At 43.3% G+C, this 18310-nt stretch overlaps 1 protein-coding gene across 3 annotated transcripts in view; it reads left to right on the top strand.

The window, feature by feature from the left end:
• JMJD1C (jumonji domain containing 1C) overlaps positions 1-18310 on the top strand; it is a 145899-nt gene that overhangs the window by 106884 nt on the left and 20705 nt on the right. For all 3 annotated transcript variants that reach the window (XM_031602836.2, XM_090144859.1, XM_031602837.2), the window contains 7 exons: positions 2308-2413; positions 6862-6986; positions 8027-8170; positions 8289-8478; positions 8569-10244; positions 13159-13331; positions 14377-16586. In XM_031602836.2, the coding sequence (XP_031458696.2) occupies positions 2308-2413; positions 6862-6986; positions 8027-8170; positions 8289-8478; positions 8569-10244; positions 13159-13331; positions 14377-16586 (4624 nt within the window). The remainder of the gene's footprint in view (positions 1-2307; positions 2414-6861; positions 6987-8026; positions 8171-8288; positions 8479-8568; positions 10245-13158; positions 13332-14376; positions 16587-18310) is intronic.

Below are 18310 nucleotides of genomic sequence, written 5' to 3'. Positions count from 1 at the left end.
GGACAGAAACACAAAGGGATGTTTGCAGTCTCCTTTTCTAGGTGTCCACAAAAAGCACTCCGTCCAAGTACCATCAGTGATGCCAGTACGTTGTGTGTCAGATCAGGAGTTGGAACAAAAAAGGTTCAAGTGTGTTGTCAGTGGGCTCACTGTTATCTTCAGTGTTTTAAGTTCAAAGAAAGCAAAGATGGTTAGGAAGGATGTGAAATCTAAGAGAAAAGCAGTATCACGTGTTGCTTTCAGAAACAGGACTAATGAAACGTTGTATAATTCAAGAAAAAGTAAAGATCAGAAACTTTGCAGAAGGAACTGATGGAATTAAAATAACATTAGCATTACAGGCCCAATTTCTGGGTGCCTAGCTAATGTCTACGGTCTTGAAATGAGGGTATTGGTGCCCTAAAGGGGATCAAAGGAGCTCAAATGTACAAGAACTGAGTTAGCTGTATTTTTTAAGTCAGCCAGACCAGCATTGCAGTGCTTCAGTTGATTGCATAAGTTTGTGGATCTGCATGGTGAAACGTGGTACTAAGTTTAGTGAGCAGCATTGGTGGTAGGTGGATGGTTGGACTAGATGATCTTAGAGGTCTTTTCCAGCCATTATGATTCTATGAAGTTGTGGGGATGGGTGTCTCCTGCAGCTGCAGTGAAAGTGCCTGGCGGCAGGGTGAGGGGTCACTGCACGGCTACAGCCACAGCATTGGTGGGGCTCCCTGCCATATCATACCCTCCTTTCAGAGCTGTTACCTCAGGGTCGGGGATCAATCCAAAGATGGGTTTGCAAATGAAAGTAGAGCAGATCATATCCAGTTTGATTGCCTTAGGAGAGGAAGCATTTTGCTACTCTGCCGTTCCTGAATAAATTCTAGCATGGCCCACCCTGCTCCTCTGATAATGCCAGCAGCGCGTTTGTGTGCTTTGTGATTTTAACCCAGTGGCCAAGGTCACGTTAGCTTCCTTTTTGCTTTTCCTTCGTTCCACATCACATGTGTTACAAAGATCACCTTGACTGTTCCTTTCGGATCTGTGGCTGTTATCCTTTTCAAAATCACAAGGAGTGACTGAAATAATTTTCTCTAATAGCTGAAGCATCGTTGTGCTCTCCACTATGGAGCATGGCACATCTTCAAGTGTCAGAAAGTGAGTGTTGAATTTGAAATAGACATCCTGTGATCAGTGAGTTAGCAGGAATAATCTCGTTCAGATGAATAGAGAGAAATTGCTCGTGTCACTCTAGGGCCTGGCAGCAGAGCATGATTCTCTGAGTGTTGCTTGTATCTTCATATGCTGCGGCTGGAGCTCTTCGTAATGAATTGTGAAACATCAAGGAACTTGTTGGAGATCAAGGAAAGAAATTACTTGATCTCAGCAGCAGCACTGATAAAGCATTTTACATTTTGTGTGTTGAGAACCACTCTGATGATTTTAGCTGTCTGAAGTTCTCTCAGCACAAATGAGCGTTCCTGCAGCTCATGGATTTCCAGAGCCGCCTTTTCACAAGGAGGCACCGAGCTGCACCACAGCTTTATTTCTCTATAGCAGCCTCAAAGGCAGAAATAGCAGATTTGCTCTGAAATGCAGAGAAATAGTCATTCAGTGGGCCCAGAGATGAGTGATGGTTTAAGCCATGCTTTCAGGGATATGAAATGGATGTGGGCCTTTTTTTTTTCCTTGATACAATGACTGTGCTGACAAATAGGACTTAATTGCTGGAGTTTGTTCACTCTCAAATAGTGGAAAAGAATCTGTTCTAGAAGTGACATGGAAACTAAAGCATGCCCTATGTCAAACTGTCTAATTAACAAAGGCTCACCTAATGGAGGAATAGTAATAGTGTTTCTTTCTCTTGCTATACAGGTACCTCTTACATGTTATCTTTGTTTTTTTGTCTGTGTTTATGCTCAACATGTCTGTATTAAATTTGACAAATATGCAAAAATGAGGGAAATCTTTTGATTCACTTAATCACAGCTTAATTCTTTCCGCATACCTGTAAACACTGAAGTCTTTGTAGGCTAATTTTAGCTTGTAGTAAGACAGTATTTATGAAAGTGTGATCCTATTAATAGCTTACAAGTCTGGCCACATGCAGGCCCTGACATACTGTGTTCCTGTGAAATAACTTCTAGCGCTGCGTTGCACTTCAGAGTTGTTTTTTTCTTCTAAAGGTAACACAGGGATTTGCAGGGAATTGGTAAAATTAGTGTCAAACTACTTAATATTGTGCCCTAAGGTATATTTAGGAAAATAAACAGAAATGTTGCAAGTAAACATAACATATGGTTCTTTTTCTAATCTCTACTTTAGGACGACGTAGACAGTCTAAACCCAGTTCTCAGGGATAACCCGCAGTTACATGAGGAAGTAAAAGCCTGGGTAAAGGAACAAAAGGTTCAGGAGATTTTTATGCAAGGTAATTATTTGGGAAATTGTGTTATTTTTATTCTGTGTTAGCTAGCTTAAGGCCATTAGTTGTGTGGGGCTCTTCCCATAGCCTTTGTGATACAATGGAGGATATATTTCTAACTCGGTGTTTTGGGAAGTGTTTGTTAAAAGAAGAAAACAAGCCTGTGTAAGAAGTTGTGCATGACTTCTTCAGACCGTTTGTAACTTGTTTGATGTCAGCGTTTACAGCAAAAGCTGAATATTGTCAGTCTGAAGTGGAGATGTCTTATAACATTGGTTGTGAAGTGTTTGAAGGGCAACCACACCCTCTTTAGTCTGCCTAAAACTGTTGTGTGCACTGTTGGTGTTATTTTTCTGTGTGAGGACTCTGCAGATAGTGATTTGTACCTGATTCTTCACAGTTCTGTCACAGATGAATACTTTCAAATTGACCTGGCCCCAATTGAAAAGCATCTTTCAAATAAATTACAGTCACAGATACAAGTTATATGGAAATGGGTATGAATTGGAATAAATTATTTTGGCTCAGTCTTGCTAATGCTTTAAATACTTGTGTGTGTTTGCAGTGTATTGATTAACTTTCTACAGATTTGACAGCCAGGTAGCTCTATGGAGGCTTTTGTAGCAATGGGGAGCAGAAGCTAACCTCTGTGGCTCTGGGCTAAAATCCCTGTTTCACAGCAAAGCAGAAATGCTTTGGGGCAGGAATGCTTAAGTGGATGTCTTATAAATGAAGATTGGGAAGAGAGCAAATCTGGCATTTTAAGAATGGGAGTGAGATTTCCTTGCTGTCAGGTTTCTTTGGTGAACTAAGATGAGAAATATGGTAAGTATAATACAGATGCTACAAAACAAAAACAAGTGAACAAACCAAGCCCCACAACTTTGTCCTTCCTTTTGTGTAGTTTTTAACTTGCTTAGGTAGGTCTACTGTCAAGGGCCATAAAGGAAAGATGCTGAAGAAGCAGTGCACAGAATTGTGTAGATAGTAAATTGGTAGGCTCGTATTAGGCATTTTGGATTTTGTCTTGATATCACCAGATACAGCATGATCTAATAATACCTGTTGGTGAATTTCATCCACAGCTGGGCTAGGAGGTGATGTGAAGTCAAACTAGAGCTCTATGAAAAGGAGACTGAAATCGAGCTTGTTTATTATGTTTCATGAGAGTAACGGATTAATAATAAAAACACATTTATAAAAGTCTCTGTGTACACAGGTACAGAAGCAGTTCTTGACCAAAGCCCCAGCAACATCAGAACAGTCATGTAGATGAAACTGCCAATGCTTCATACACACAGCACACTTAGGTCCATCCCATCATTCCAGATGCTGTCTTTGTGTCATTCACACGTATATATTACAGAAATAAACTATTTAGATGTATGTGTATAATACATAATTTATCAAATGGATGCTTGGATGCATTGAAGGGCACCAGATCCAGGAGTATTTTAGATGAAGAGCTGAGACTAACAGAGGCATCCTTGCAGACCAGCCTCCCTTGTCTGCACACACGTCAGTGACTCAGGGAGAGCTCCCTGGCAGTGCTGGCTGCTGTCAGCTAGTCACGTAATTCTTCCTTTCTCCTCCCCTCCATTCGCTTTTTCTCTGTATCACTGTTTTCCTGTTCCCTGCAGCTTGAGCAACATTTTCATTCCTGCTCTGTCCAAACCCATCTGTTAAGGTTGCTGCCATCCTCTACACCTAAGAGGATTCAGTCTTTTCTTCATTCTCTTGTGCTGAAGTCATCATCTCGTATTTGTTGCTGTCAGAACTCTTTTTCTGGGAAAACGGGAAGGTTGGAGAAGAACGTTAAAATCTGGTTCTGAATGCCTGGGAGAAAGTGTGCCAGTTTGAGGAAGGGTCATTCAGTCAGAACTGCTCCAGTTACAAGAAGTGAGACAAGGAAAAATCTGTCCCAGGTGACCTGTTCTTTGGGTGGCAGTCAGAGCAGCATGCTTCCTAGCTTCGGCCGGAAAATAGTTTGTTCCTTGTTTAAAGCAAACAACTGCCAAACTTGGCTGTCTCAAAAGCTGTTGGGAAAAATAAAACCAGTTCACGGAACTTATTCAGCGAAGTGGCTTTGATTTTCAGCAATTGAAATCTCAGCTATATTTTTTTCCATATCAGGTTTATTATCGCTGCAATCTCTGAGACAAAATATATAGTAATTCTCTTTAAACTCTGAGAGTGCTTCAGCGCTGGAGACATTTCCTCATAGCACTGCACATGCTGTTTCAACAGTGTGTAGCCGAGCATGATTCAGGTTGGGGCTGCAGACAAAGGCAGGCCTTTCCTGTAATGGCTGCTTGGGGCTGGGCCGGGCTGGAGCCGGGCCGTCCGGTGTCATGTAACCGCAGCTTCATCTTTCTTCTTCCTGGCACCCAGCAACACAGAATAAACCACACTGTTTTTAAAGGTGGAGAAAGTCTGTTTTGCAAGTAGACAGGATAAAGGCTGGATGAATGACAGACACAGATGAGAGCAAGAAGTGTGAGGGAAGAAATTGGCACTGGGTCAGCGCAGAAGAATACGAGAGGAGTTGGAAGTTGATGGAGAAGGGTGGATAGAGCTTGTAAACTGAGAAGACTGGGAAAGGATTTGGAAGCCAGCGATCGGGAATCGTAAATGCTAAAATGAGGCAAGGAGCTGGAGAGAGAGGAGAGACTGGATCTGGTTAAGCAGGACTGAGACTGGAAGTCTTTGTGCAGTTAGCAGTAGGATTGAAAAAAGGGAGAGCTGGAGTAGGAGAGTGGGAGTGGAGCATTGCACAAAAAAAACCCTGGCAGAGCTGTGGGATGGCTGGGAAGGGCTTGTGACATGGAGAATGTGGTTGATGCAGGCAGAAGTGTGGGAGCTGAGCTTGAGGCATTTGGCAGGGGCATTTGGAGTAGGGATTGCAGAGAAGCCACCAGGAAATACCTCCCCACGGGAGGCCAGTGTGGTTCAAGACCAGGGATGTGGGACAAGTTTTTAGATTATTGCTTTTTTTCTGCCTCTGCGTGTCTGTGCCAGGCAGTGACTGCTCTGGTGCTGCTGTGACCCTGGCTGTGCAGCTGGAAACACCCTCTGGGGATGAGCTAACTCCAGTGGCTCGTGTGGTTCAGTGGGACTCAAGTTCGTAGCGGTGCAGTGAATGATGTGGATGTGGGCAAAAAAGAGGTGCCATTGCATGATGTTGCTGTTTTCTGAGCTGTTTAGATACTTAGATAAGGTCGTTCTAGGGTTCCAAGGTTAAGCCCCTAGACCGCTTGGAAATGTCTATGTTTATACTGTCTTGTACTTCTATTCATCTCTTAAATGTTAACATTAAGAAGTCTTTACGATCACAGTGTTTCTTGTGCAGAGAGTATATTGGACCAAGAAGTGTGAATATGGGTATTTTAGTTGAGAAGGCTGTCACCTGTCCTGTTTGTTGCAGACACTGAAGCTTGCTTAATATGCTGGGCAGGGGCTAGAAAGACAGGGCAGTCCTGTCCTTACCTGTGCTGCTGAACAACCAGGCAGTCATTTAAGTTAGGCATTTCCCAGCTCAACCAGTCAACCCAGTGACTGGTTTGACTTGGGGTTTGGTTGCGGAAGTAGCAAAAACCACAGCAAACTGAGCGTAGTGACAGTGCTACTTGATCACATGAAATGCTATATCAAGACTAAGTGCCATGAGACTTAGAGTCCTGATGGTCAGGTGAGGCGCTGAACATGAATGAAACTGTTGAGCCTCAATTTCTGGGTCTTTAAATGAGCTGTAAACTAAATACTGTATCATGCCATTTTCCTCCCTCTCTCCTTGTGGGCTTTTGGAGATGAATTAAACTCATCTTTCCATAAAGTCGGTGTGTGGAGTTTCTTTGCAGTTGGTGTATCTTAAAAGAGAAGCAAAGTCTTCCTAGTGTGTGTATTTTTGAATGTTTTGTGGGGCCATAGCTGGGCTTGGATTGCTCAGCTGCCTTTTGACTGTTGTAATAGAGAAAAACTCTGTGGTCACTTATGGGAAAGACTTGGCAGATGCAGAATCTAAACACCAAAATCTGAATCGTTTTGCCAGCAAAGCATCTGGGCATGTGACTAGCCTATTAAATAGCTTCTGTATAACCTGCTGCTGCCACATTCTAGCCTTTCAGGTTACTTTTCTGTGGTTGCTATTTGTAGACAGGAATGTTCCCATCATTTGTCATCAAGATTGCAGAAAGATTTAGTTAGATAACAAAACTGTATGTTGAAAATGTTGGCATTACAATGTACCATGTGTGTTTCAAAATGTCTTCCTGAATAAAAGTAAAATCCACAGACAGTGCCATGCTGGAATTGCTGGTAGCTTGCTGCCCATGCTATTCACATCATACTTTTGCTGTGAATTTTAAAAAGCAGGGCAAACCTATTAATGCTTTTTTTTTCTTTTTTTTTTTTTCCTGATTTTCTTAATGCCTTTCTTATTTCTTCCCTTTCTGAAGGTCCATACTCCTTAAATGGTTATAGGGTGAGAGTGTACAGACAGGATTCTGCCACCCAGTGGTTTACTGGGATCATTACTCATCATGATCTCTTCACTCGCACTATGGTTGTTATGAATGACCAGGTGAGTTTGTGTTGTTGGGAAACAATCTTCAAATAAGCTATGCATTCTGAGCTTTTCCATTTTTTGTGGTAATCTGAAAAGCCCTAAGCATTTTCAGCCCCATCAGGACAAGTCTGTTACTTTCTCTGCAGAAAATTCAGCCTGACTCTGCACTGGACTGGCCATTCATGCCATCCTCAAGCTGAACGTTTGCGCAATGATATGATTAGTTCCATCCCTACAGTTCTGCCTTTCTTCTATTGTTGCTGTTTGACTAGCCAAGTCTTTGAAATGAAGCAATCCAGTTCTAAGAACTGGTCTTTCCTCTCAGCTCTGTTGAGAATTTCTTCTCTATACACTGAAATCTTTTAGTACTCCAGTAACAATTAGTTCTTTTAAGCAATTGAAATATCCACTTTCCACAATTTATTGAATAAAGCCTTTGCTGCAGCCTAATTTACATTTACTGTGGTGGTTTTTAGTTGTGTTCCTGAAGCTGATGTTACAAAAAAATTGGTGGTGTTTTTAGTGGCAGTAATTGTGTTTCAGGAGACCAGAGCAATGATTCAACGTTAATATAGCAAATGACCCATCTGCCTTGAAATGACTGATTAAATCATGTGTGACAGTGTGAATTTAAGAGTAGCCTAATGCTCAAGTCTATGCTTTCCCTTCATTTGCTCTAATGATCATTTTAAGTGCTACTTAAAGATTACCCCCTATGAAGATCTCAGTATCTTTTAATTTCAAATTTGAAGGTATTTATAAAGGAAGGAGCTGTAAAGTGGTGGAGTTAAAAAAAAGAAAAAGAAAAGGGGGAGGAGGGTAGTTATCTTTAAAGTACAATTAGAGGATATATTTGCTTTGTTTTTACTCAGTCCCCAGCCTTTGAGAGTGACTTGCGTTATCAGTTGTACATATCAGTGTAAAGTAGGCTTTTCTCTAGTTTACCTTTAGCACACAGCGTAGACGGGTGAACACTGATACAGGAAATGTAGATTGGACAGTGTCCGAGCATCTGCTGATTATTTGTTTTCCTTTTTTTCTCTCTCAATAATTAGGTATTAGAACCTCAGAATGTTGATCCTTCTATGGTTCAGATGACTTTTCTAGATGACGTTGTTCACTCTTTGTTGAAAGGTGAAAATATTGGCATCACTTCACGCCGGCGGTCTCGTTCCAACCAGAACAGCAACACAGTTCACGTAGATACATTTATCTTTTTACCTAAATATTCTTGAATACAGTGAATATTAAAAATATATGTTAAGAGTTGCTAATTAAAATTGCGTTTAAGTCTGTTAACCACAAAATTATTTTTAGGGTCACTATACGCGTGCACAAGCAAATAGTCCCAGACCAGCAATGAATTCCCAAACTGCACCAAAACAGAATTCTCACCAGCACCAGCAGCAGAGGAATACTAGACCCAGTAAGAGGAAAGGTTCTGATAGCAGCATGCCTGATGAAGAGAAGGTGAAAGAGGAAAGATTTGATTACATAGGTCGAGGAGGTAAGAATGGTAATGGAAAAGTGAGGGAGAGCTTCTTAAAAAGGTGCTAGACTGAAACTGATAAATATGCTTGTGTTTTTTTTTTAACAGAAAACCCCAAAAACAAAAATAAACACTTCCTTAGTAAAAGAAGAAAACCTGAAGAGGATGAAAAGAAATTAAATATGAAGAGACTGCGGACAGACAATATCTCAGATTACTCTGAGAGCAGTGACTCAGAAATCTCAAATAAAAGATTAACAGATTCATCCTCAGAGCAAAATTCAGAGAATGAGTTAAAAAGCAAGAACACTTCAAAGATAAATGGAGAAGAAGGAAAATCTCAAACTGTTGAGAGAGTAGAACAGACGCTAACAGATAGGCAGTCTCCATGGGATGAAGTACAGGAGGATAAAAAACGTGAAGAGCCAGAAAGGCTGAAGTCATCGCTTTTAGATCAGCAGGAAAAGCCTTCGCTCCATGCAGCAGAGCAGCCAACACCTTACGAGCAGAATTCCAAGGATCCACATGTTCAAGAGTGCAATGCAGAGAAACATCACGCAGCAGAATTTAAAAATGAGCAGTTTGTACCCAAACCTCCTACTCCAAAAAGCATTGTTGATAAAACTAGTAAAAACAACTCTGAAAAGGAGAGCCAGGATAATGCTGCAAGTACCTTTGGGTTGCAAACGGTTCAGAAAATAGAATCTCATAGCAGTGATTTAAAACAGCACTTTGCAAATGCAAATTTCCTGGAAGCACGAAAGCAGGAAACTGATCAAAGTTGGGTTAGCTGTGTTGTAAACAAAATGGATTTGATACAGCCTGGTGTTGTGAAAGCATTACCAGTAAATGAACATTTAAATCCTGAAAAAGAGAAAGTGCAGTATGGCTCATTTATGTCTTCGTTAAATGTAGCTTCTGTAGCAGAAGACAGTAAACTGCGTAAACAAAGTCCAGTCCCTGATTCTGTGAAGTCAAAACCTAGTGCTTCAGTTGATCATCCTAAAACAAAGTCACCTGATGTTAAGCCTAAATTCACCCCATCTTCTGATACTGTGAAGTCTAAGGTTAGTTCCCAAAACAGCCATGCTCCTGGATTAACAAGGTCAGCCAATAAAACCGATCATGATTTGCCTAGGTCTAGTTTTCATCCAGTTCCAGCTAGAGTTAGCGCTCTAGAAGCTACTAAAAGTCCTCTTATCATTGACAAGAACGAACATTTCACAGTGTACAGGGATCCCACTCTGATTGGACAAGAAACAGGAACTAATCACATTTCACCTTTTTTGCATCAGCATAATTATCCTCTGCATTCCTCATCCCACCGAACCTGTTTAAATCCAAATGCTCATCATCCTGCATTAACTGGTTCATCCCATCTGCTGCCTGGGTCTTCAACTCAGACTCCCTTGTCTGCTATTAACACTCACCCCCTTAGTACCGCCCCTCACCATTCCGTTCATCACCCTCATCTACTTCCTGCAGTGTTGCCCGGAGTGCCTGCTGCCTCCTTGCTGGGTGGCCACCCGCGACTAGAGACTGCTCATGCTAGCAGCCTAAGCCATTTGGCATTGGCTCACCAGCAGCAGCAACAGATGTTACAACACCAGTCTCCACATCTTCTCGGACAAGCTCATCCTTCTGCTTCCTATAATCAGCTAGGGCTTTATCCAATTATTTGGCAGTATCCAAATGGAACACATGCTTACTCAGGACTCGGCCTGCCCTCCTCGAAATGGGTCCACCCAGAAACTCCTGTTAACGCAGAGGCTTCCTTGAGAAGGGTAAGTACATGCTTAGCTGAAGCTGGTGTCTTCCAGTAGTGGTTTCCTAGGTGCAGACACGATAGTATGAGTCATGCCAAGTGTGTCACTGACTATGCAGTGAGGGTGGTGTTCTTGTGTAGATGTAGAATTAGAAATGGAAATCCAGTGATAACTGTTGTTTCACGATGGATGTGAGGAGTTGATTTCCTCAACACTGTAAAGTAAGGTGAAATGTTTGGTTTTACTTAATCACCAAGTGAGGTTGGCCAGCGAATTTGGGACAGGGCGAATGCTTTCTAACCTAAACCATGGAAACTATTAGATGAGAGATGTACTAGAGGAGGTATGACGGCTGTCTGCATAGTGAAATGTTAAGTGTGCATGCTAGAAAATGGAGAATGGCAAGGACTGAAGGAGTCCAAATCCAATGGGAAGGTCGGAAGAGAAATACTGTGTGGCTTTTGTAAATCTGGAACTGAACACTCATTCCTCTTGTGCTTAACATCTGTCTGTGTGCCTTTCATTGGCACCTCCTTTTCTCCCTCTCTGTTCCTGTTTGCCTTCTCAGCTGCTTTCTTATCTGTACTCAAGTTGCTCAAGTCAGGAGGATTCCTCTGTCTCTGCACTAAGTGTATTCACTGAAGCCTCAGGAGAAATAAGTTGTTTTCAACCCAGTGCTGTGTTGTTTGTTGGCAGTCAGATACTGCAATTACAGGAAAAGTTTTCTCAGTTCCTACAGGCTTAGGATACAGCTCCTTGCAAGCACCTTGTAGGAGCAGCATAAGATGAAGGATGTGTAACACAGACAAGCCTGGGAGAGCTTTACTGCCAGCTTCGCTCAAACTGAGCATGTGCGTACTGATATTAGAGGCTTCCAACTTGGCCTAATTTGGGCAGGTTTTCTCAGGGACCACAAAAGGCATGTCACTGACAGTGGTCCTGCCAAATTGTAAGCCTTTGCGTCAAAGCTTGGAGTTTCTGAATGGTTATAAGGATTGTTTTCCTTTTCATCACGGGGAAGGCTATTCTTCTTCAGCTTCATTCCTGAGTAAAGCCAAACCATTGTGGCTGAGTCTTTCCCAAACATTCGGCTTGAGTTGGCCTTGTAATACAAAGTCAGTTTGATCTAAACTGTGATAAAGTCAAATGCAACAGCTTTAAGGGAAAACTAAAGGTGGATTTATCTCTTCATGTTGCTACTTGCTCCACCCTGTACTGAAGTCCATTCTGACGAATGTATGATAGACTGTTTTCACTTTGGCTGCCTGAAGTATGCAGCCATGCATACCGAGGCACGTAGCTTTTTAATTATGTTGATATGTGGCACTTGTCTTGTGGTGACTTGTCTTCTGGCTCTGGCACTGGAGGCCTTTTTTAAATATGTCTTAGAACCCCAGAATGGGCGTTTCCAGAAAGAGTTTGCATGGATGCCGTGAAGGGAGAAAGGGATCTGTATTGCAGCTGGAGCAATAGCAGCAGCCACCCTTGGTGCAGGGACAGCTTTGCTGCTGAAGGAAGGCTGCAGGTCCTTGGGCTGGGCCGCAGCTGGTTGCAGGTGGAGTTGTGAGGCTGTTTGGGCAATGCTTGGTGCTCGGGCAGATGTTCCCCAACTCCTCTAGGGAGAAGGTGGTGGGTCTCTTTGCATAATACTGTAATATGGCTTACAGGCTATTTGCGAGAACTCGCCACAGCGTGGGAACTCCTGGCCCAACAAATGTGTGCACTCAGACTTGTGCAAAACCCTAGTGGTTGCTTTAAATATTCAAAAGTCTAGAAACGATAACTTCAAAGCTGTAGCACCTGCAGATCTATTTTGTACTTTGTGTCTGTGTCATGAGAGCTTTGCTGCCCTTTACTGCAGCGTTTCTCTTCTGGTAGTCAGCAAGGCTGGGGAGAAGGAGAGGGATATACTGGTGGGGAGCAAAGAAGGGAGATGTGCTGGGCAGCTCCAGGAGTGAGCAGTGGAACAGTACTGAGAGACTTTGGGGTGTGCATGGGAGCTCTGCTTTCTGTCCCTGTCCCTTCTTCCAGGCCCGTCCCTAACACTTGACCAGCGTTCCCCAGCGCAGTGCTTTCCCTTTCTGCCCAGGCTGCAAGTCAGCACATATTTTTCCTAAGGAGGCCTCGAATGGGAGAGGGGAAGGAGCCTGAGAGCTCTCAAAATGTGGTCCATTTTGCAGAGATGTTCCACAACTTTCAGAAAAGATGCACAAGTAGAAACTGATTGGTATTGCCAGATATGATTAGGTATACAGTAGAAAAATTGTATATTCTCTGCAATTACCATACTGCAAAAATGTATATGTTTATGATTTAATAGTGTGCTGATTATGAAATTATGATGTATAAAAATATGTGGCAACATAAAGCAGATTAATTGAGATTATCATACTTAATCATCTGGAGGGGGAGAAGGAGAGAAATCAACCAGAAAAGAGATGCTTGTATTGTTTATATTGAGACTTGTTGTATAGTTGAAGTTGTTTTCCAGAAGTACTAAACCTTGTTTGTCCTTCAGAAGTAGTACTTCTTGCAAGATACTGAACACCTCATGGTTGTCTTATTAGTAACTGAAGTTACGTGCTGTCAGACTGTCATTGGCTTGGTGATTTTGAGGAAGGAACTTGTGATGCTATTCTGTAAATTAACAATTCTTGATGAATGTTTAAATAGTAAACTGTTCTAAGAATGCTTCTGATATATGTGAATTATTTTGTATGCTGGAAGTCTAGGAAAAAATATAATCAGATGTTCCAGTTGATCATAAAGTGATTTAAAATGTTAAATTTTATTTGCTGAATTTGATTTGATTCTGAAATAAAATATTTCACTGTGCTCATCATTAGGACTGGATACAGTACCTCTTGTGGTACTGTGATGAAGATCCCGTGATTTCCTTGAAATCTGACTTTTTCTGTGTTGTTGTTAACAGAATACTCCCAGCCCATGGTTACACCAGCCCACCCCTGTGACCTCAGCTGACAGCCTTGGATTGCTGAGTCACATTCCTGTGCGACCGTCCAGTGCAGAACCCCTTCGGCCTCTCAAACTGGCAACACATTCTAGCCCACCATTGTCCAAAAGCATAGTAGAGCATCACAAAGAGTAAGTTCACTGTTGTTCTAACTCCCAGTATCACAGCATGCCTGAGGGTGGTGGGACCCTCTGTCTCTGGTCCCACCTGCTCCAGCAGGGACACCCAAGAGCAAGACTGCCCTGGATCACGTCCAGGTGATTTTGGAAGGTCTCCACAGAGGAGACTCCACAACCTCTCCAGGCAGCCTGTGCAAGTGCTCTGACACCTGCATAGCATGGAAACACTTTCTGGTGTTCAGAGGAAACCTCCAGTGCTCCAGTTTTTGCTCACTGCCTCTTGTAACCTCTTAGAAAGATAGAATCACCAAGGTTGGAAACGACATCTGAGATCATCCAGTCCAACCATCCACCAATCACCACTATTTTCCCCTAAACCACATCCCTCGGTACAACATCCACATGTTTCTTGAACACTTCCACTGATGGTGACTCAGTCACCTCCCTGAGCCCGTTCCAGGACCCGACTAGTCTTTTGGAGAAGAAATTTTTCCTAACGTCCAAACTGAACCTCTCCTGGTGCCGCTTGAGGCCATTGCCTCTAGTCCTATCTCTAGTTACATGGGAGAAGAGGCTGACCCCCAGCTTACCACAGTCTCTTGCCACGAGACAACACTGAAAAGTGCCAGGCTCCATTGTCTTTGCCCTCTCCCGTCAGCTATTTATAGACATTGAAAAGATCCCCACGGAGCCTCCTCTTCTCCAGGCTGAACAGTCCCTGCTCTGTGCATGCTGTAAATAGAGTGCAGGACAGGAGGGTACGTTTCAGCAGCTGACATTGTCTTCTAGCGTTGTTTTAGTTTGTTTGCAAACGTGGATGCCTGTGATAGGGAAAAGTTTGTCAGTGTGCTGCAAAATAGACTCTGCCCTGTTGACTTTTAATGGTACTTAAATTCCTGAGTCATCTGATGACTTTTGAAAACTGTGCCTAATATAAAGAAAAGTTTATTTTGTGTTAATAGATAACTTTGTTCAGAGCATGGGAAGAAAAGTCTTCTGTTTAGCTTGTTGTGATACTTTCAGACTAAACTGTGTCTGTATGACCTTTTTCAAACAGAGAACTGGAGAGGAAAGCATTTATTGAACCTTTACGTTCTGCTACGACTGCGCCGATAAAGACAGAGCTGGAGCAAAGCAGAACACAGGCAGCAAAGGAGAGCCATATGCACAGACATTTTGCAGATCCAATGTTGAACCAGCTGCCAAGGCCGCCCCAGGAGACGGGGGAGCGACTGAGCAAATACAAAGAAGAACACAGGCGAATACTCCAAGAAAGTATTGAAGTTGCTCCTTTTACAGCTAAAATAAAGGCACTGGAGGGAGAGAGAGAGAATTATTCCAGGGTAACATCCTTATCTTCAAGTCCCAAAAGCCATTCAGTAAAGTATGACAAAGATGCAGAACGCTCTGTGTCAGAACTGTACAAAATGAAGCATTCGGTTCCACAGAGTTTGCCACAGAGTAACTATTTCACCACCTTGTCTAACAGTGTGGTGAATGAACCACCAAGATCTTACCCGTCCAAGGAAGCTTCGAGTGCATATGTTGATAAGCAAACTAATTGTCCTTCAACAGCAGCCAGTCCCCAGTCTCTTCCTTCTTACGTTTCTTCTCTCTCAAAGCCTCCCCCTTTAATTAAGCATCAACCTGAGAGCGAGGGCTCTGTGAGCAAGGTACCTGAGCAGCTTTCACAGTCCGTGCAGTCTCACTCGGTCGGTTCTTTTAGAAATGACAGCAGGAGCCCTACTCAGTTGTCAGTCTCGTCTTCAAATACACTCCGAAGCATGCCTGCCTTGCACAGAGCACCCGTGTTTCACCCCCCTGTGCACCAGAACCTGGAGAAGAAGGAAAGCAGCTACAGCAGCCTTTCGCCTCCCACTCTGACCCCCGTTCAACCTGTTAATGCTGGTGGTGGTAAGATACAGGAACTGCAGAAACCGCCAACTTTAGTACCTGAACCTAAGGAAGCTCAGGCTGTTTACAAGGGCTCTTCTGAACAGAATTTATCAGAAGCGTGGAAGTCTAACAACGCTGCCGCTAATGAAAAAGTGGACTGGCATGTTGAGAGAGCGAGTGGAAAGTCTCAGTCCGCCACAGCATCTGTTATTGTGCGTCCTCCTTCGAGCACGAAATACGAGAGTGTAGCAGCGGTGCAGTCAGCTTCCAAAGATCGAGTCAGTGAGAGATCTTCAGCTGTGACAAATCAAGCAGATTGCCTGAAAACAGCGGAAGCCAGGGAGACTGGAAGAGTCATTCTGCCAAATATGAACTCAGACAGTGCTCGCACACAGTATGAAAAGAAATTTCCAGCTGTCTCGCAAGGCACTGTTGCTCGTTCTGTCACCCCTACCACAGCTATGATCTGCAGTACCAAAATGGACGTGACCACATCGGCGGCCACAACTACCAGCGTGTTGAGCTGGGGCAGCTCAGAAGTGACTTATTCCTTGTCAAGCACAGCCCTGGCCTGCACGCCGCTGGAGAGTGCCGGCTCGAGAGCCGCAGGTCAGGCGGCAGCGCCGGCCCAGGAGCGCAAGGGCAGCACTCCAGCGCCAGCTGCACCCGTCCCTGGCAAGGCAGGCAGCGCTGCACAGCCCGGCCCGGGGTTCTCCACCTCTGCTGACTTCGTCCATTTGAAGAAGCACAAGGCGGCGTTGGCCGCAGCTCAGTTTAAAAGTAGTAACCCCAGTGAGACCGAGTCCAACTCTGTGAAAAATCAGACATTTTCAACCTCTCTCTCCCTAGACAGTGCTATCGTCTGTAATACAATAAACAAAGCAAACTCTGTAGGCAGCGGGCAAACTTCCCAGGCGAGTCAGCCAAACTACCACACTAAACTGAAAAAGGCTTGGCTGACAAGACATTCAGAGGAGGATAAAAACACTAATAAAAAAGAGAATTCAGGGAACAGCGTTTCAGAAATTATTAAGCCATGTACCGTCAATTTAATAGCTTCTACATCAAATGATTTGCAAAATAACATCGATGGTAAAATCTTGGCAGATAAGTTTGTGAAGGAAGATAAGCACCCTAGGAGAAAAGCAAAACGAACTTACGAGTCTGGCTCTGAAAGCGGAGACTCTGATGAAAGCGAGAGCAAGTCAGAGCAAAGGACTAAGCGGCAGCCCAAGCCAACTTACAAAAAGAAACAAAACGATTTGCAGAGGAAAAAGGGTGATGCGGAGGAAGAAGTAAAACCAAATGGTGTTCTTAGCAGGAGTGCCAAAGAAAAAAGCAAGCTGAAGTTGCAGAGCGGCAGTAGCAGCAGTGAGTATATTAATCTGCTCTGGAAAAGACAAACTCGTGTAAACTGTGGCAGTGTTAATCCTGGAGGGTCCGTGCGTGGTACGTGCGGTATCTGGGAAAAGTGTTAATGAGTGTGCTTGTGAAAAAGCACCCATTGGGTTAATCAGGCTTGGGGCCCTCTGAAATATCCCGGTTTAAGAAGTTCAGCGTTCTATGCATATGTGTACAGACTGGTTCTTGGCCTAAAAATAAGCAGTAAACAAACTGGTTTATGCTGTCTGTCATTGTGGAACAGACTGATGCATATGGTTAGTTATGCATCTTGTACTGATTTTTTGGTGTGTCTAAAAGCTCTGGTGCGTTTATTTTTAGAGTACTACTGGAGGTGGAGATTCTCCATTGTTGAACTTTAATTTGTCCTTTGATCAGAAAGCCGGAGGCAGTTCCTTGAGAGCCTGATGCCACTGTTACGATTTGGTTAATCTAATAAGGCTTTGAGGGAGAGTCACTTCACACTCCTGACAAGAATGCGTACTGATTGTGTGGTGCTAATATTCCTCTTGTTTAAGGAAATCTAGGGAAATGGGAATTTCAATTTATATGTAATGATGTTTCACATACCAGATTGTAACTAGATTTATCTCAAAAAGAGAAACTGGTCTGTCAGCGGGCGGGATTTTATTCAAGAGCTCAACCCTGTTTTTTTATCCTAATTTATTCTTCTCTAAGGAGTATTCTTTTGTCTTTGTTCTAGTTGAGCATGAGAAAGTCTACAGCTAAATTACTTTTTGCAAGAATTTTGAAGTACAGTTAGTAAGAAAATGAGCACTGCTCCATGTAATTACATTCCTTGGCTTTTCACTGCCTGGTGTATAAAGTTCCTCTTCTTGTATCTGAGAACACTTGCTGCCTAAGTTGTGCCGTGTCCTGGCAGTGTTGCAATCTGTCTGAGGTATTTTGGCTTGGGTCCAGCAATGGTATTAGTGCATCTCTTGTTCTTGTTTTTTCTTCCAACTAAAGGGATGATAAGAGAACACACCTCTTAAATGTCTCCGAGTCCTGGTTTCCCTTTTTTTTTTTTTTCTTTTTTTTTCTTTAACATGAACTGTAGACACAGATGTGACATGTTAGGTCTTGATGACCTTTGTATTGTTGCAGAAGATTTTTTTAATGGTTTCGTGTAGAAAGGTTCATTAGATAACTTAAGAGAAAGTGGTGTCTTCTTGTCCCAGCTGGTGTTACACAACTATGAAAGCAATGTATGGTGGTACATTATGGAATTGTTTCCTGGAATTCAGGTCCAAAAATGGGCAGGAACTTTGGGTGTTCTGCTATGTTGTCAGTAGCACAGGCTATGTACTGTACCTTAACATTGTGGTTATCGCATGGTAGCAGCCTTGTGAGCTTACCTGCTTCTCGTGATGTCTGGATAGACCCACAGTCCTTCTTAGACCTGTCAAATCAATCAACATTTCTGATAGTTCTGTCAGATGTCTTGGGTCAGCGCCATTACAATTTGAGAGGGACAGTCAGAGCTTTTCTGACAAAGAGGGCTTTCCCCAAAGATTCATCCCAAACCATACTTGGCTTGGAGCCTTCAGGAAGGGGACGGCCCTGGGGGTCAGCTGCCTGGGCCCCTGCAGATGGCTGAACAGAAGTGCTGCAGCATGGGGGCTCGGTGGCAGTCACCACGTGGGTGGTATCTGGATGCTGCCAGGGCTGAAGGCTGCGTTGTCCCAGTGCCA

The sequence above is a fragment of the Phasianus colchicus genome, chromosome 8, assembly GCF_987193195.1.
Source record: "Phasianus colchicus chromosome 8, bPhaCol1.hap1.1, whole genome shotgun sequence".
NCBI lineage: Eukaryota > Metazoa > Chordata > Aves > Galliformes > Phasianidae > Phasianus > Phasianus colchicus.
This window is presented reverse-complemented; position numbering and strand designations above follow the sequence as displayed.